Source organism: Schistocerca serialis, chromosome 4, assembly GCF_023864345.2.
Source record: "Schistocerca serialis cubense isolate TAMUIC-IGC-003099 chromosome 4, iqSchSeri2.2, whole genome shotgun sequence".
Classification (NCBI taxonomy): Eukaryota; Metazoa; Arthropoda; class Insecta; order Orthoptera; family Acrididae; genus Schistocerca; species Schistocerca serialis.
This window is the reverse complement of record NC_064641.1, coordinates 643,589,946-643,610,384: the sequence shown is the minus strand read 5'-3', so window position 1 is coordinate 643,610,384 and position 20,439 is coordinate 643,589,946. Positions and strand designations below refer to the sequence as shown.

At 39.0% G+C, this 20,439-nt stretch overlaps 1 protein-coding gene across 1 annotated transcript in view; it reads right to left on the bottom strand.

The window, feature by feature from the left end:
• Positions 1-240: 240 nt before the first annotated feature.
• The window catches only part of LOC126475500 (ras-related protein M-Ras-like), a 33,324-nt gene continuing 13,125 nt past the window's right edge, over positions 241-20,439 (bottom strand). Inside the window, exons 3-5 of the mRNA XM_050103407.1 lie at positions 13,275-13,428; positions 4,982-5,144; positions 241-3,494 (exon numbers count right to left, since the gene is read on the bottom strand). Coding sequence (XP_049959364.1) covers positions 3,405-3,494; positions 4,982-5,144; positions 13,275-13,428 — 407 coding nt within the window. The 3' untranslated portion in view covers positions 241-3,404. The remainder of the gene's footprint in view (positions 3,495-4,981; positions 5,145-13,274; positions 13,429-20,439) is intronic.

Sequence of the window (20,439 nt, the reverse complement as noted above, 5' to 3'; positions counted from 1 at the left end):
AAGGAAGAACTATTAGTTCTGAAAGGTAGTTTAGAGTATGCACTTTCATATGCGTATATCAGCAGGACTGGCATTTCTCCTGAAGAATTTCCCTTCTGATGCAAGAAATAATTCCATAATTTAAATCACCAATCTCAGTCAGATGGATACTTTGTGTGTTCACAGAGTCTTGCAACAATGTTAAAGGTTGTAGGTTTCTGGTTACTTTCTACACAGAACAAAATGATGAACACTACCCACTTACACAAAAATCAACATTTATTTAAGCATAACAATATCAACAAAAAAGTTAATGAAAAAGGGAAACATCTCAGAATAAAATTTTGAAAAGTTACATTCAACTTATATATTCTTCAGCACTAAATATCAAGAATTGTGCACACAGAATATTTGTAAGTTCTAATCTACAAGTTGTTGCCAGAAATTAATATATACCAAAAAGCACATATAAAATCCATATACTTCTACAACACACAGATATATTTATTTTTACACATTTTATATTACATATGAAAGTGTTTTAAAGCTTACTTACTTCAGTTTCTGAACAAAAATATAAATATTTTTCCTCATGTCTATATTAAATATAATTAAAATATGGCAGGTATGTCCCCAGAAAACATGCTATTTCATTTACCAATTCAGTAACATTAAAATATATTTTGAAGTTGTACATCTTTAGATATATATTTCCCTATTCCAAGCAACTCAGTTATTTCAATCGACTGCCATTGCTGTGTACATGAAAAACTGAGTTTTTGAAATTCAAACAAATTCAATGTGAGGAAAGTATTATTACATCATTTATTGTCACATGGAAAGAAAGCATTCTTCAAAATGTTAGCATCAAGAGCAAATATGTAATGATTACAAGACTGCCAGAGGAAAATGTCATCTCAACTGAAACAGCAGCATATCATTCATGCATTACAACACTCATAGGGGAACGATGTTCTGTCAACATTTTTTCGCACATGAAAAGCAAATTTAAGTACTCCTATGTAAATTTTCCACAAAATGAAACTATATTAAGCAACTACAAAAACAAGGTATCCAAGAAAAAGGATGACTCAAAATATCAGTTAATCAGCAATGTCCTCTCTGCATATAAATTATTAGGCTCAACACAGAAACTAAATTTTGAGTTAGTACTAAAAGAATCCTCGTGTATTATTGACCATCTAGAAAATGAGAGATCTGTGTACTTTTAGGAAGAAAATGCAATTAAAATAAGAAGTATATCATGCTCGTATTTGATTGCCTATCAGTCTGATACTATGAAATTTAAATTACATTGGTTTACAAATACATAAATGAAATACTGTAGTGGAAAAATTTACAGGTTATAACACAGCAAAAAACTGACCATGAAATCATCATACAGCCCAATATCACCTCTGTTGAGAAATTATAAGGCTGTCCGTTCCATGCACGCACACACACGCACGCACACAAGCGAACACATTGTTTTCGTGGTACAGAAATGTGATACACACAGAGGTATCAATATTTCTTTGGGAGTTATGCTACAATTTGTCCAACCAAAGTAAAGTGAAATAACTCCTACCACACATAGAATTATCAGAATTTTTAATCCTCACATGTCCTGATGAATCCTGAGCTTAATGAAAGTGTAGCTATAAGTTAAAAAAAGTAAGAGGTGACACACAAAATTCTATCATTTTTAAAATGGGCTGAGATTCTTATGAGACTAATTTTAACTTTGGATAAGTAACCACGAACAGCTTCTGCAGCTACTGCTTTTAATCAGTTTAAGGAAAATAAGAATATGTATGGATTTAGAGGGGTTTCCCTATTTTACCTCTGTGATAAAGATAGGATACAGATTTCAAGTGAAAAAATCCAACAGTCCCATAAATGCATAAGTTACTTATAATAATACCGCTAACAGAAATGGGTGTGTCTGTTGGAGGCTATTTATAAGCAAAGAAAATTTATATTTCATCTCTGGCACACAAATGGAGTATAGAGCGCAGTATATGTGTAAAAATACCAGTGTACTCCACATGAGTCATAAGATCAACATCATCAATCGAGAAACTGTCAACACATACCAGCCCACTGTACTTACAAAACCCTGATGATATGGCCTTGGCATCGTCTACATCAATGGTAAGGATTTTTCCAAATTGAAATTTTAATTATCTGATTAGATGAGTTGTACTTTGTTGAAACTAAAATACTTGAAAGACATGTGGGCATCTCTTCTTCACATTTTTAATCATTAACTATTTTTCTTTTGTGTTCCAACTACTTAAACACTTTTAAGAAAAATTCTTAAAATAAATAATTATATAAAAATGATCAGTTATAGATCAAACAACAATGAAGTGGATTAAACAGAAATCCTAAAAAATTATTTATCATGATTATTTTAAGTAAAACATTTGAATAATTACAGAAACAACAATAATGTAAATTCACTAACAAACCTATTTGTCTATTACAATATACAAATGAAAATTGTCACTTTTATTGTAGGTGTACAATTTATCATATAACAGATAGCATCAATCTGCTAAATTAAGCTTGCAATAAGTTTTGCCTTGCTTTTAAGATTTGTATGCTTGAAAATTAAAAATATTTCTTTGGATCAGAATCATAAAACTCACACCATGATAGTGGACTACAGAACATCTTTATTTTATACAGGAGACTTACTACATCACTCAATGTTAACAGCAGTCTCAAACACAAACATTAATGAATGGAATGCTAATTGATGATACAACTTCATTCTAATTTGTACATTTATGACATCTGAAAGAATACTTCACACTGAGTAAACAACCAGATAACTTGTGACACGTATATAAAAAGATACCCCATACAACATTTTCAGAGAAAAGCCTAACTATTAGCACAACAGTAATTAACACATCTGTTGACAATACAGCATTGAAAATGGAAGTGAGCATTATGTGTGCGTATAGCTGCAAATTTATGAATGATTTTGTGTGTATAAAATATAGTTATGCTCTGTAATAAAATCCAAGTAATTTTTGCTACATTCCAACAGAATATTTTTCTGTTCAATGCTTTTTAAGCAAATCATATTTAAAGGCAGTCTTATAATCAGAAAAATAACACATCAAACACATATAGAGTAAATTAATGCTAAGATTAGATGAATAGGCCTTTCAATGAATATACCCATGTATAACATTCATATATTGATATTCTAACATTTGACACCAATTACTACTTCCTTCTTATTCCTACAATCTCAGAAGAAAATACTTTTGTTTCATCTATGTACCTTAAGTGTGCGTTTTCCAATGACCGTTTCCTTAAAAACATCATTTTGTAAAGAAGAATAAAAAAATTATCAGCAAAGTGGTGAGCATTTTCTCGCCTACTGTTTCAGTAGCCAAGTAAAGGACTTACAGCAAAACACACTTCATAGGGTGTCTTCTTTTCCTGCGATTCTTTTCAGTTTCTGCAGGTGGCTGATTGCGGATGATGCGTACAACCTATTAACATAGTGAGTACCTCGTCATGAGATATAATATCAAGTCTGAATCACAAAAAAGAAAACTGTGTTTGTTTACAGTTGAAACATTAATAAATATATGGTAAATGAAATGCCTGCCTCCCTTTATGTTTACAAATGTACATACTGGAACAATGCGACTGGAAGTAAAAAAATTATTGCACCTAGCACAAAATATCTAATGTCTGGTGGGATATCTTCTAATCACACATTGCCCTTCACGGCATAAGAGATTCACTATTACCTTGGCCTATTTATTTGTCAGACAACTCACTCAGTGAACATTACTCAAACTTAGTCAGAATCTGCAACATCCAACACTCGGTGTCAATGAAATCAAACTAAAGAAACTTAGTATGTAAAAATCTCGTTGTTTAATATTGTGATGCACAAAAACTCTTACTTGAATTTGCTTTCCCCATTATTCATTTACTGTGGTACGGTTTTACAAATCAAACATTTTTACTTTTGTGCTACCTCTTGCTGATTAAGGGTAAGAAACTAATATCACTGGATTTCTACAAACAGATATTGAGCAGAGGAATGAATAAGAAATGTAAATAAAGTAACAAATATTCTCTTTCCCAAATACTTCAGGTAAGGATTTTTCCAAATTGAAATTTTAATTATCTGATTAGATGAGTTGTACTTTGTTGAAACTAAAATACTTTAAAGACATGTGGGCATCTCTTCTTCACATTTTTAATCATTAACTATTTTTCTTTTGTGTTCCAACTACTTAAACACTTTTAAGAAAAATTCTTGAAATATATATGTCTGCTTGTGTCTGTATGTGTGGATGGATATGTGCGTGTGTGCGAGTGTATACCTGTCCTTTTTTCCCCCTAAGGTAAGTCTTTCCGCTCCCGGGATTGGAATGACTCCTTACCCTCTCCTTTAAAACCCACTTCCTTTCGTCTTCCCCTCTCCTTCCCTCTTTCCTGATGAGGCAACAGTTTGTTGCGAAAGCTTGAATTTTGTGTGTATGTTTGTGTTTGTTTGTGTGTCTGTCGACCTGCCAGCACTTTCATTTGGTAAGTCACATCATCTTTGTTTTTAGATATATAAAAATGATCAGTTATAGATCAATCAACAATGAAGTGCATTAAACAGAAAACCTAAAGGTATTTACTCTGAAAGTAGGAGTAACTTTCAAAGTGGCAGTTACAGATGAAAAGACTAAGTTCAAGCTCCATATGTAATGTAGTATCTGAAAGTTGCATTCTGATTTGTTAACTAATTAAAATAGTTTGCTGTCCATGTACTAACCAGTTTTTGAGTGTTTTCATAGCTCTACATTTATATATGGTGAGATACAAAGTCTCTATTACAAGTATAACAAACAAAAAAGGATATAACTGACATTTTCTGCACAATGTAATCACATCTCTTTTTCAGATGCAAATGTCTATTAAATACTTGTATACAATATATGTATGAATGTAAGAGCCAACAAAATCAACTAACCTCATGAAATGCAGCATCCACATTCAGTGGAGGATCTTTGGCACTAGTTTCAATATAAGGAATGCCCAACTTATGGGCCAGTTCACGACCAGCTTCTTCTGATACTTTTCGAAGATGTACAAGGTCTACTTTGTTCGCAACAAGGAGCATTGGATAAACATCCCTGCACAAAAAATTTCCCAAATTATTGACAAAAAAATTTAAAACTTTAAATTAACAATATCAATCTTTTTCCATCAAACCAAAAATTTTAATTCTGTCATACTAACCATTTCTTGCAGAAGAAAATTACATGTATCCAAAAGGTATGCAGCAGTTCTTTATTAAAAAGAGTGGCAGTATTGTATATTTGAAATATTTTGTACTTTCAAGATAACAACATTAAGCCTGTCTCAACTTTGGCATGAGCAATCAGCCTCAGATTCGCAAGGACAATTTAATTACATCAAACAAAAGAATGAAATAAGCAGTCCAGATATCTCCACAAACATTTTGGGAATGTTTTATCTGAAACAGCTTAGGCATCAACAGTTCACCATTGGTGTACGAGGTGAAATACCATTAATGCTGCACTAATTTACATGTGTGGCAAACATTTGGGGAAAAGTTCAAGGACTGAGATCTTCAACTTGTAAGCGTTTGGTGCTGGTATTCACACTGACATGAATAGAACTAATGAAATTAATATGACCACAAGAATCAGTGGAACAGTAAACTAGGAGGAGGACAGAAACTGTACAGTCACAGAATGAGGCAGTATAAACTTTTTCAGGGTTCCACAATTTGAATTTTGTAATTATGAACTCACTTTTAATGACCATAAGGTATTTGATGAATGTAAGGGTAAGGCCATTCACAAGGCACTTGAGCCAGAGATGATTATTTTATCACATAAAGCCTGCTGCAACAGGCACCACAATGCAACTAAATGGCATTCTCTCGACACTCTCAGTGACTTCAAAACTACACAAAATAAAGAAATGTTCTGAACACTCTACCAACAATTTTAAAGCAAAGGGCAATGGAACAACATTTGTTCAAAAGTGACTGACTAATACTGTTATACTTCTTTTAATCATAAGATTTCTTTATTTGACCAATAACACTCCTAACAGTAACCCCACAGGATTTTTTTTTTTTTTTAAACATGAATTATCTATACAATTTTTGCCGGTACAAGGGGTTGTGAGTCATCAAACTAAGTTGGGAACATTATAAAACTGCATTAACCCCTTGTCATACTTCGACAAATTCAACTTGTGGAAATACATGCGGACCAAATGTAAACATCGCAAGCCATATTCTGGGAATGACAGGTGTGTGTGTGTGTGTGTGTGTGTGTGTGTGTGTGTGTGTGTGTGTGTGTGTGAGCGCGCTTCCGCGCGTGCGTACCGTTTGTTTGTTACGGGTGCTCCATGTTCATGTATGTGTTTTGTGTGTGTGTGATGTGCGTGTGTGTGTGTGTGTGTGTGTGTGTATGATGGTTATGATCTGTGTGTGCTGAATGTCCCTTGCATCTTCGTTTTAAGTTTGTGACTCAGTTTGTCTTCACAACAGCTGTTTTATTATCTGTTGTTCCTTTTTGTAGTTGCCCTCAGAGTGTAGTTTTATTCAGTCTATGCAGCATGTCTCAGAAACCAGCTTGCTAGTGTATTAGTGTGGTTCAGTTCCTGTGTATGGCTGGGCTAGTGGTCATGGATTCCTTGTTTATACAATATCAGCGTTGATTGTTGTGTCCGTGTATTGTGAGATCAAGAATATTTAGCTCTTTGTTACTTTCTGTTACTTTGTAAATTCCATTTTTGGGTGGATTGTGTTCAGATCTTTGTGCAGTTGTTGGATATGACTGGGGGTTTCATGTAGAAGGCATATGACGACATTTACATAGTAAAGGCACTAGACTATTCTGTATCATTTGGTTCTTATTATGGTTTCAAATATATTTTCTCAATGTGATTAAGCAACATGTTAGCTATACATCCACTGATTGGTGACCCTATAGGGAGCCCATCTTCTTGTGGGTACAAGTAGTTATCAGATGAAAAGCCAGAACCTATCCAAAAACTAATTTATTTGAAAGCAAACACAGACACAGAAGTGAGTTGGGCCTCTTCAGTTTTACTATATAGCTGCTTAATAGTAACTTGATTACAATGAGGTTTTTCAAAGAAAATATTTTTACATGTATAAACACAGAATCCTATTACTCACACATTATTATTTGCCATACAGCTTTATAACAGTCACAGTGACAAACCAACTACTTGCATGTAGCTAACAAAACTTTTCAATCTAAGACTTTATGAGTATAGATATTCAAGCAATTCATAGAAAAAGGAGCCAATGAAGTAAACATCACTCACAGATTAAGCCTGTGGCCTGTGCCTACAACATAGCTGAGGAGCAACCTATGATTGTGGGACATGTGATCAGCATGTCACTAATCCCTCCAGTTGCTACTGCCAGTAGATGAATCCTAATGATGTCGCTGCTTCTTTAGTCAAGTAGCTCCTCTTCTGGCCCCACAAGGGGTGGGTGACCTCCTCAGCTCAGAAAAAAAAATCTGAGGAGGTACCAGGAATTGAACCCACATCCTTCAACATTGAAGGCAACAACACTAAGTACTCGGTTACAGAGGTAGTCCGGAGCGGTTAATGAGGTATGTTTTTAATTTTGTTTTGAATTGGTAGAGATTCCTAATTCCTTACTTTATATTAGATGGGAACTTTTTAAAAATCTTACTACCAGAGTACATAGCTTCATTCTGAACACTGACAAGTTGGATGGCTGTTTGAATTTATTTTTTTATTTTTTTAGGGGGGGGGGGGGGGGGGGGGGAGAGGATGAGAGAGAGAGAGACCAAACAGCAAGGTCAGCAGTCCCATGGCCTCAGATGGCAGAAATCAAGGGAGGAACAACACTAACAGTACAGTCCAGTCAAGGGAAAGGGATAACATGCAAACAAAGAAAGAAAAAGGGACATCAGGGTAGCTGGAAGAGGAAAGAACAAATGGTTCAAATGGCTCTGAGCACTATGGGACTTAACATCTGAGGTCGAGGTCATCAGTCCCCTAGACTTAGAACTACTTAAACCTAACTAACCTAAGGACCTCACACACATCCATGCCCGAGGCAGGATTCGAACCTGCAACCGTAGCGGTCGCGCGGTTCCAGACTGAAGCGTCTAGCACCGCTCGGCCATCCCGGCCTGCAGGAAAGAACAGGAGAGGGATAGGTGGACAAGGGGAGAGTATTGGTGCCCACAAACACTATGTGTGGTGGGGCACAAGCACCACTACTGACCCATCCTGACACACACACACACACACACACACACACACACACACACACACACACACACACACACACCGTATCATGATCATGATACAACTGGGACAACACCAGGGGAAGAAGATACAACAAAAATGGGAAACAAAATAGCACAAAAGACCAGGCAAAACATAAGGAAAAGGGAGGGAAAGCCTGGCTGGTGTGGAGGCAAGGCCAAACGTCTTCCAAACCATTGCCAATGCTAACTGAGGACTCCCAATACCAAAAGGAAATTACTTAAATGTGGGAGAATGAACCATTTTTGTGAAGAAAATCGAGGGCATCTGCTAACACCCAAGACAAGAAAGGTGGGAGGGCACATTTAGTACGAAGGACCAAAAGGCGGTGGCAGTCCAGCAAAATATGGATCACTATGAGGGGAGCCTCACAACTATAAAGAGGGGGCAGGGGGCAGATGGCTCACTGCAGAGTAAATAAAAACCTTACGTCAACCTAGTACGACCAATACGAAGACAGCAGAAGATGGTAGATTCTCACTGGAAGAGGCAGAGGAAAGAATACCTTGTAGTGGGAGTCTCCTTGATTGTGCAAAGTTTATTAGCCTCCCAAAAGTCAGCCCATGATTGAGTAAAAAAAGGAATTTGATGTTGAGCCACAAATCTGCCACGGAGGTGTCACGAAGAATGGGGAGAGTAGGTGACACCCCCCCCCCCCCCCCCCCCCCAGCCAGACAATCAGCAAGTTCAGTGCCTGGAATACCTACGTGACCAGGAATCCAAAGGAAATCGACCGAACAAGCAGCAGCAGCACCACCACCACCACCACCATGATCAGTGAGGAGGTTGTGGACGGCAGAGGCCAAGCGGTGGCAGGAAAAACTCCAAGCAATAGCCTGAAGACCACTCATTGAGCCCACACACAACGAAACCCACATGAGTGAGGACTGTTTAATGAAGCAGAGGGCCCGATAGATGGCCATCAATTCTGCAGTAACACCCCAAAGGTACCAGGCAAGAGATGGTGTTGCGCACCAACAGAAGATGTGAAGGCATATCCCACATGATCGGCAGATTTAGAAGCATCAGTGTAAGAAACACCAGCATCACGAAACTCCTAAAAGAGCATTCAGAATAAAACAACAGAACACCAATGAAGTGACTGAGGCTTTCAGAACCCGGAAGAGATCCATCCAAATCTTGGGCTGAGGAACCAGCCAAAGGGCAGTGGTTGGGAGAGAACGTGGGGAAAAGAACAAGGAGGGGAGTGGAAGTCACGGCAGAGAGAAACGAGGTGAAGCCCAACTGGCAGACCCACCCGAAGGCAGGCGATGGCCGAAAGCTGCGAAAAGAACAGAACAGAAGGGCAGAGGAGGGAAAGAGAGGGTAGTGATAGTATAGGAAACCAGTAAGTGGGAGCACCGAATTGGGAGAGATCCCAGCATCAACCAGAAAACTATCGACAGGGATAGTGCAAAAGGCACCTGTAGCTAAATGTATACTACAATAGTGAACCAGCGTCAAGTGCAGCAGCATGGAAGGGGCAGCTGATCCATAAACTTGACAACCATAGTCCATACAAGACAGATGTAATGCCCTATAAAGATGGAGAAGAGTTGAATGATCTGCACCCTAAGAGGTGTGGGCCTGGAAACGTAGAACACTGAGTTTACGAAAACAGCCAACCTTCGGATGATGGATATGGGGCAACCAAGTAAGCTTGTTGTCAAAAAGAAGACAAAAGAAATGGAACTGGGGGACCACAGTAAGGCTTTAAGCATCGACGTAGAACACCAAATCAGGCTGGACCACAGTACCAAGACAACAAATGCATCACATTTGAATTAACAGAACAAAATTGAAAACTGCGTGAGAGTGCCCACATCGAAGAGCACTGAGTGGGAGCTAGCCCAAATACAGAAATCATCTGAATACAGAGCAGGGATGACCAACAGTCCAGCAGTCTCTGGCAGGGTCTCTCTCTCAAATGCCATAATAAAGGCACTGGTATCAGTCCAATTGTTCTTATAGCCTTTCTGCACACACTGAACAAAAAGTATGCCCCATCTTTCCAGATTGGCCTGGAGTTCTTGTTAATTTGAAGGATGAGGTCCCTAAAAAAATGACCATATTCAGAGACTGGTGAGGAGTAATGGATACCAGGACATCATCACCGAAATGATCACAAGCATGTAGAGCTGCAGACTGTGTGGCAAAAGTAGTTTTGATTAACAGGGAACCTGACCACAAGACTCCACTTCGCCAAACTTGTCTTCGATATTCTCCAAAAAAAGTAACTGCTTTGTGGTGGTGAATGTGTCCCTGTCCGTCCTATTACAGACCAGATAATGGGGAAAGTGTTTCATCCCAAGCTGGCAAGCCTGACCCTCCTCCTAGGATGTAGCCAGGGAAGAGAAGGATGCAGAGTCATAAGAAACAACATGCAATGATCTGTTACCACTCAAAGAGACAACTGTAGAAGAATTTTTGGTGCTCGATATGTTTCATATGCCAAGCATCCACCCTGATACCACCCACTCCGATCAGGGGCTCTCCGCATGTTCGCCACTCTGCCATAGCAAGGAGCATCTGGCACAGCAGCTGTGGCCAGTAGTTCCAATGCTCTGGAATGACAAGTAACCATTCCCAGGCATACATGGGGAGGCAAAAGCTCAGGTATCAAGAGTCTGATACCTGGGTTGTCAGGGGGCTCAGCCAGATGGGCACATAACAGCCCTGCCACAAGGATTTGCTACACATGCTGGTGATCTAGCTGGGTGAAGGGGAGAGAAGGGGGTTATGGTGGGGAAGGATGAGGGGGAGGAAAGGGGGAGAGGCATCCACGCCGTAGATGCTAGGGATGCAGTTCTTCCCCAAATGGCTCACACTACAGACAGAAAATTTAGAAGTAATGGTCAAACCCCAAAGGGGGACCAAAAACAAAGGATGAAAGAGGAAAGGCAAGAGGAACATACTGGCAAGGAATACAGAAAACCAAGTGGATAGCCAGGTCGACATAAGTAAGAGCATTGAAAAATGGGAAGGAGGGGGGGCAGCGGGGAAGGAGCGAGGATGTGGAGGGAGGGGCACAGGGAAGGAAATGCAACACAGAAAGGAAGAATGGGCAACAACAGCTTGGGGCCTGAGAGTGTCACACATGAACTCGTGAAAGAACCATGAGCCGCCCCCCCCCCCCTGGGAGGGGGGGGGGGGGAGGGCCTGGACAAGGTGGCAATGTCTATACGAAAATTATTTTTGTGTACTGAATTGTGACTCTGTAAACTGATTTAAAACCATCAATGAGTAAATGCATTGGTAAGTGAATGTTTGAATTCCTAGATTCTTAAAAAGGCTTCTGTAAGGCATAGAGTTATCCATCTATCTTACACAATACTCTTGTTGCTTGCTTATGCTGTACAAACACCATTTACATTAGGTGCAATGCCCCCGAAGGTAATTCCACAAGACAACAGGGAGCAAAAATACGTGAAATAAGCTGAGACTTCTGTCTTTACATTACCACAATGAAAGGTTCGAAAGGGCTTATAACACTGAACTGAACTTTGACTTAATTTTAACTAATTATCCCACTAGACCCAAAGAATTTTACACACTGCAGTTCACTCAGTGTATGACCATTAATATGTACTTCTGGTGCAAAAATGTCATTATTTCATCTTTGATACTTTATAATATGAGACATAACAAGGTTAAGTCTTGAACTGTTAGCTGTGAACCACTTTTAGGCCTCTTCAGCTATCAACTGACCTGTGTCTGCTGGATTCATGCAATAAACAGACGATTCCATCAGAAATGAAGAACAGTTAGCAACATGAAAATGTTGAATCTACTTTTGGTGACATTTTTCATCTATTTTTGTCAAGATTTGCATCAATTTTTGGCAAAATTGCTATTTATTTATGGGGAAATAAGGATGTATTTTTGCATGTGATTAGCAGTATAAATCTAAATGTTTGCCTGCAGATGAAACCAATATCAAATAAAAAACTCATAAAACAGTTATTGGAGAAAAGTAATAACAAAAGAATAGATAGTACACACACACACACACACACACACACACACACACACACACACACCATGATGGACAGGATTAATTTCTTCATTCATTTCAAAATGAGAAAGGAAATCAATGAACTACGCACAATGCAAAGCAAAGTGGAGTGCACAAAGTATTTGACAATGATTACTGCACAATTTCTTGCTGAAGTTGGCAGCATCACAATGAGCTACTTTAGGCCTGACCACCACCGGCATTTTATGCAACCACAGTTCACACCTGAAACACCACATTTAAGGTCTGCATAATACAACCTTTGGCTGGGAGACAAGCATATCCATGTCATTGCTTTAAGATATCACATCTGAAGTCAGAGTCCCACACTGTCCTATGTGGAATGTCTTTTACAGATACCATTTAACCATCCACTGTCTGACGTGGCAACAGAATGTAACTTATTAATGTTGTCCCTGCATTTTAGCTCAGGTGTACTCTTTAATTTTTAAATGCATTTTACACACAGTATCTTTCCCATAAAGCTGCAATACAGCAACAGTAAATGGAAATGATTATTTTTGTTATATATTTATATATGGAAAATAAAGCTATTTCAAACTCTATATGATAAAATAGTTCATCTGATATAAGTTGCTATTTTTGCATTTTGAGACAGAATTCACATCTACTTTCGCATTTATTGCAAATGAAAATTTTTCAGGTTCCTAGGAATAGGATTCATTTTAATCATTCAAGTTTTGATAGTCATTTTAAATATTTAGCATCTCAAAACCACTCTAGGAAGAATGATGCAACGAATTTTTTTTGTTTTATTTTAAAACTGTTTCAATGTGATGATCAAATTCAGTTCAGCATCAATATGGAACTGAGCTTATTCTACTCAGTTTCCTGCAATATGATTATTCCTTTAAGTATTGTTCTTTTGTTATTCCTAAACAGTAATTTCAATCAATTAACTTTCACTCACCTATCCTTCACTCTGAGAATTTGTGTGTGGAAATTTATTATATTTTCATAACTTTGTTTATCTGTGACAGAGTACATTAGGAGGAATCCGTCACCCTTTCTCATGTACTGTTCTCTCATGGCACTGAACTCTTCTTGGCCTGCAGTATCTAGAACTGATAAAAAGCGATAGATTGTTAATGCTTTACAATGATTGAAAAATTGGAACACGATACGCCTTAGGTGAAATGTTAAAGTTTTGATATACAGACTAAGAAAGGAAAGCAGTATTCTGTGTCAAATGATACAATATATTGTTCTTGTTATTGCCACAGAAACATTTGCATACAAAAAATTACCTTACTTATCAACAGACATGCAGTACAATGCAATCTAGTCAAGGATGCTCTTACATGAAAGTACACATTATCATTATATTGCTAAGGCATATATCTGTATGTGGATTATTACTTGTTGATTGCATCTGAGAGGCTTCTGCATTGCAGAGGATAGCAACACAACTGGGAGCAGGTGCCAAGTGTGTTGCAAAAAAATACAGGCCTCACACTGGAATTCAAGTAGTCACTGAACACTGTGCCAGAGACTTACAATCACCACAGAACCATGTAGAAATCCTTTGTTCTATGTCTATTGTCTGAACACTACAAAACATTGTTACATTATTTAATTAGTGAGCATGGGCTGTTGGTCATTGCAGACCAAGTATGCATGAATGAAAGGTTGATCTAAAAAAGAAGCAATGTAATAAACACTGTCTTAATGACTGTTAATCAAGATTAATTACTAATAACACACTAATAACTAACGGTACTTGTGACTGGAAAAGTAAAGAACAAAGAGAATTAGCAACACACTGAAACTCTACACAGGAGAAGTAGTTCATAACATTCAGAAAGATATTGGAAGCATCCAAATCACTGCAATACAAAAGAAAGCAGGAGGATTTTTCAAAAGAAAAACAAAAGTTTAATATAAGAAAATTTAAAAGTTAATATGCAACTTTCATTTGGCTAAGCTGAACAAACTAATAAATAACCAAGTGAGGAATGTGGAAAGCTGAAAATTGTTAATAGAGCCACAGAGGGATATAAATCAAGGTAATGAAATGAACTGCTTTTTATTTATATTTATTTATTGTGACTATTTACTAATGAAAAACCCACTACATAAGGTTGGTACATAACATTCTCAGTATAGCAGTAAGCACTGAACAATATTAAACAACAAATTTGTGATATAGATAGAATGGAGGAAAGAAAATACTCTGAAGTTACTGATGTTTTAGTTTCACTGCTTTTCAAGGTCCACTTTGCAGCTGAAGCACAAGTAAAGCATTCCACATGGCATTTGCTGTTAAATACATATGCCTAATGAGATTAGGCTATCTTATGTCAAGACCTATCTGAACAGTCTAGAGTGCACAGCATGTTGTGTTCCTAGCATTTACTGCTGGTTGTGTTCTTCCCACGTTATTAGTGAAGTGTTAGTGGGGCCATCATATTCCAGACTGATAATGTCCACTGAACAAAACCAGTTGTCACGTAATAAACATACCTTAATACTCATGTGGTATTTCTTATGACATTAGCAGAAAACAGCTAAGGAGCTCACATATCAAAGTTACCAGCATGCAGAGCACACAGTTTGCCTGATCAACACTGGAAGACTAAGAAGTTTTTTTTGGGAGGAGAGGGGTGGGGGAGGAGGGGGGGGGGGTGAGAGAAAGAAAAGAGAGAGAGAGAGAGAGAGAGAGAGAGAGAGAGAGAGAGAGAGAGAGAGAGAGAGAGAGATATCAGTGAAGTGATTTGGTTGTGGATGGTCAGGTCACTATACAAGCGAGTGTAAAAAATCCTGAGAGAGTGTTTGGCAATAAATGCCTCATGTATATTCTGCAAAAACACAAATCATCCAACTAAACATGTTACTACAAAGAACAACACCAGAAGATAGCACAAAAAATAGTTTTTCTTTCAGAATACTTGTGACAGAAAAGCAAGAAAGGCAGATTGATAACATAGATACCAAGTTTGTTGTGGGCAGAGGAACTAATGAGCACATGTCGCATGAAACAGAAATTACGCCCAATGTGATGAGCTGTGAAGGTCCAAAAATTATGATTCCAAATAGAAATTTCATGTGAAGCTGATTCTCAAAGTATGTTATTGACCAACACGTCACATGTCTCTGAACTATCAAGACATTTGTTGTGACTAAATGCCATTACTGAAAAAGGGGGAGAGGCAATATTTGACAAGAAAAATGTGAATATTATGAAAGATGGAGGCAAATCAGAACTGCAGATCACTGACATCAAAAGTGACTGTAAAAAGGGTGACACAAAACAATAAAACCCTTGAGAGGCACAAAAAACTAGGACATCTGAATTTCAGTTATCCGAAGAAAATACCAGAACTCTGTGATGGCATGGACAAAATTGTGTTAGAAGAGAACAAGCCTTCTTGTGAAACATGGATAATGGAACAGCAAATACGAAAACTATTCAACACTGTACAGCACAGAGCAACAAGACTTCTTGTGGTTATTCACACAGATCAATGTGGTAAGATAAGCATCCCAACTTAATAACTATTATTTTTTAACATCTATGATTACACATTTCTTGAAAGTGCATAATTTTCACACAAAAGATGAAACAGAAGACCCTATCAAGGAATATGTAAAGGAATGTAAAGATCAAGGCAGAAAAAAATAAGATGTGACAAAGGATGAGAGAACAAAAGTGCTGACTTCAAGGTATACTACACAATTAAAGAATCTCCTCAACTGAATGGTAAGGCAGAAAGAATAAATCTTACTATCTTGAGCAAAGAGCCATGTTATTTGATTCAAAAGTTGGAAGAAAAATGTGGGACTATGCAGTCTTGACTGCAGCTTATCTCATGGACAGAAGTCCTAATACAGCAGTTAATGTGATACTCAGTTGTATGAAAGAAGAACAAATTTGTCAAGACTGGTGTTCACAAAATAACTTGAGTATTTAGAAAACTGAGTGTAGGAGGCATTCTTGTAGGATATAAAGACAACAGCTATGTCATATGGATTCTAGAGATTGGAAAATTTTCTGAAGCAAGGATTGTTGAGTTTACTCACCAATATGGAGACAAATGTGAGGAAACCAAAGAAGGAATACATCTAAGAGTAGAAAATAAATCTTTTGAAGAGGAAGAAAGAAGAGAACACTTTGAAGACAAAAAAGAACAGAAATTCCAGAAGAATATCAAAAACATATCAGAAACCAAGATGTCAAATTTACCAAAGGGACATGATTATGCCATATTCACATACAAGGAATGCATTGTAGGTGAAGACAAGGAAAACTGAATGAAGGTTATAAATGAAGAGAAAGTCACTGAACAAAACTGAAACAAGGACTTGGTAGATAAAAAAGAAACTGCTTGTAGAAAAGAAACAATTACTGGAAAATGGATTTTCAAGAAAAAGGATAATGGAACATACAGGACTATAGTCTGGAAGACAAGTCTTTGGCACTGAAAGCTCAGAAGCATTGTTGCATTGCCTAGCAACCGCAGGTAGCCAGCCAACGACAGGCTGCACTCTAGCAGGTAGCAGGGGCCACGTTGCCGCTCTTCAAACCTGACACGCAAGTGTCAGAAACTTACCAGTGAGTGTCTCACGTGCAACCAGTCATGTCATTTGGTCATTTGTGATAATAGTTCAGTTTGTAATTCATTTCTGTTGTTGTTAGTGTTTATTTGTTTCTGTTTCCTTTTAAACAATGTCCTGTGAGATGAGTAGTGCCAGTCTAACACATGAAATGAAATGGAGGAAGAAAAGTGTGCTACACAGCTAGGCCTGCAAATTCATTTGTTCAGTGAGGGACTACTTCGAAAAAGAAAAGAAAAAAGGTGAGCCTTATTTTCTGTTGCTCAGGTTCTTAAACGGGCAGCAGCAGCATTGAGAACAAGCAAGAATACTGCTGTAACAATAGGGAAAGAACAGTACAGCATAGATTATGAGGAGTGGCACAACAAAGCTGTGCAGACCAGGAAACAAGCAGCTGAGGAAGTGGCGAGTGACAGCTTTGGATGATTTTGAGAAAGTTGCTATTTGTCATCACACACACACACACACACACACACACACACACACACACACATATATCTAAAAACAAAGATTATGTGACTTACCAAATGAAAGTGCTGGCAGGTCGACAGACACACAAACAAACACAAACATACACACAAAATTCAAGCTTTCGCAACAAACAGTTGCCTCATCAGGAAAGAGGGAAGGAGAGGGAAAGACCTTCTACCTTCTTCCTAAAATTCACAAACCCAATCATCCCGGCCGCCCCATTGTGCTGGTTACCAAGCCCCCACAGAACGTATCTCTGCCTACGTAGATCAACACCTTCAACCCATTACGTGCAGTCTCCCATCCTTCATCAAAGACACCAACCACTTTCTCGAACACCTGGAATCCTTACCCAATCCGTTACCCCCAGAAACCATCCTTGTAACCATTGATGCCACTTCCTTATACACAAATATCCCGCACGTCCAGGGCCTCGCTGCGATGGAGCACTTCCTTTCACGCCGATCACCTGCCACCCTACCTAAAACCTCTTTCCTCATTACCTTAGCCAGCTTCATCCTGACCCACAACTTCTTCACTTTTGAAGGCCAGACATACCAACAATTAAAGGGAACAGCCATGGGTACCAGGATGGCCCCCTCGTACGCCAACCTATTCATGGGTCGCTTAGAGGAAGCCTTCTTGGTTACCCAGGCCTGCAAACCCAAAGTTTGGTACAGATTTATTGATGACATCTTCATGATCTGGACTCACAGTGAAGAGGAACTCCAGAATTTCCTCTCCAACCTCAACTCCTTTGGTTCCATCAGATTCACCTGGTCCTACTCTAAATCCCATGCCACTTTCCTTGACGTTGACCTCCATCTGTCCAATGGCCAGCTTCACACGTCCGTCCACATCAAACCCACCACCAAGCAATAGTACCTCCATTATGACAGCTGTCACCCATTCCACATCAAACGGTCCCTTCCCTACAGCCTAGGTCTTCGTGGCAAACGAATCTGCTCCAGTCCGGAATCCCTGAACCATTACACCAACAACCTGAAAACAGCTTTCGCATCCCGCAACTACCCTCCCGACCTAGTACAGAAGCAAATAACCAGAGCCACTTCCTCATCCCTTCAAACCCAGAACCTCCCACAGAAGAACCACAAAAGTGCCCCACTTGTGACAGGATACTTTCCGGGACTGGATCAGACTCTGAATGTTGCTCTCCAGCAGGGATACGACTTCCTCAAATCCTGCCCTGAAATGAGATCCATCCTTCATGAAATCCTCCTCACTCCACCAAGAGTGTCTTTCCGCCACCCACCTAACCTTCGTAACCTCTTAGTTCATCCCTATGAAATCCCCAAACCACCTTCCCTACCCTCTGGCTCCTACCCTTGTAACCGCCCCTGGTGTAAAACCTGTCCCATGCACCCTCCCACCACCACCTACTCCAGTCCTGTAACCCGGATGGTGTACACGATCAAAGGCAGAGCCACGTGTGAAAGCACCCACATGATTTACCAACTGACCTGCCTACACTGTGAAGCTTTCTATGTGGGAATGACCAGCAACAAACTGTCCATTCGCATGAATGGACACAGGCAGACAGTGTTTCTTGGTAATGAGGATCACCCTGTGGCTAAACATGCCTTGGTGCACGGCCACCACATCTTGGCACAGTGTTACACCGTCCGGGTTATCTGGATACTTCCCACTAACACCAACCTGTCAGAACTCCGGAGATGGGAACTTGCCGTTCAGTATATCCCCTCTTCTCGTTATCCGCCAGGCCTCATCCTCCGCTAATTTCAAGTTGCCGCCACTCGTACCTCACCTGTATTTCAACAACATCTTTGCCTCTTTACTTCTGCCTCGACTGACATCTCTGCCCAAACTCTTTGCCTTTACAAATGTCTGCTTGTGTCTGTGTATGTGAGGGTGTGTGTGTGTGTGTGTGTGTGTGTGTGTGTGTGTGTGTGCGCGCACGAGTGTATACCTGTCCTTTTTCCCCCCTAAGGTAAGTCTTTCCGCTCCCGGGATTGGAATGACTCTTTACCCTCTCCCTTAAAACCCACATCCTTTCGTCTTTCCCTCTCCTCCCCTCTTTCCTGATGAAGCAACCGTTTGTTGTGAAAGCTTGAATTTTGTGTGTATGTTTGTGTTTGTTTGTGTGTCTATCAACCTGCCAGCACTTTCGTTTGGTAAGTCACATCATCTTTGTTTTTATATATATATATATATATATATATATATACAAGCAAACTTTCATTATGTACAGTGCTGAAAGACCTAGGCTTCGGCTACACAATGTTTAAAAGACACAAAATATTGATGCTGCATGGTGGTGTAGATTTCTGTGCAGGAACATGGGTGCGAGATTCGAAAATATAGTATGGGTAGATGAAACTTGGGTTAATGTCAGCAATTCATTACAATGAGGCTGGAGTGATGAAATGCCAGAGGGGACCGTGGCAGCACCCGTTGAAAAAGGACAATGAATTGTTGTCTAACACGCAGGTACATAGGACGGTTTTGTGCCAAACTGCTTGTTAATGTTTTGTTCAAAAAAGTTAGGTGATTAGACAAAGAGTTGAACAGTAAAAAAGTGTTACGAGGCATCGCTTATGACGAATCTGACAAGTCCCCAGTGATTGTTATGGACAATGCCCTTTATCATTCCATTGTTCATGACAGGACACCAACTTTGGCAATGAAAAAAGAAGATATCATTCAGTGGCTGAAATGATGAAAAACTGATTTCAAAGAAAATTTGAGGAAGGTCGAATTACTTGAAATTGTGGTACAAAAGAAATCACCATTCCCAACACGTGTAACTGATGAGATTGCTACAAGGCACGGGCAAGAAACTTGCTTGGCTTCCTCCATACCACTGTCATTTCATTGCCATTGAAGAGGTATGTGCGCAAGTAAAACAATTACATTGCTGCAAACAATAAAACACTCATGATCTCTGAAGCTGAAAATCTTGTAGCAGCTATCAATCAATCGTCAAGCGAAACATGGACAAAAACTGAACAGTACTGCAAGTGTCATCAAAGAGGCAGCCAAAAACGAAGGCGTTGTGGAAGTATGCATAG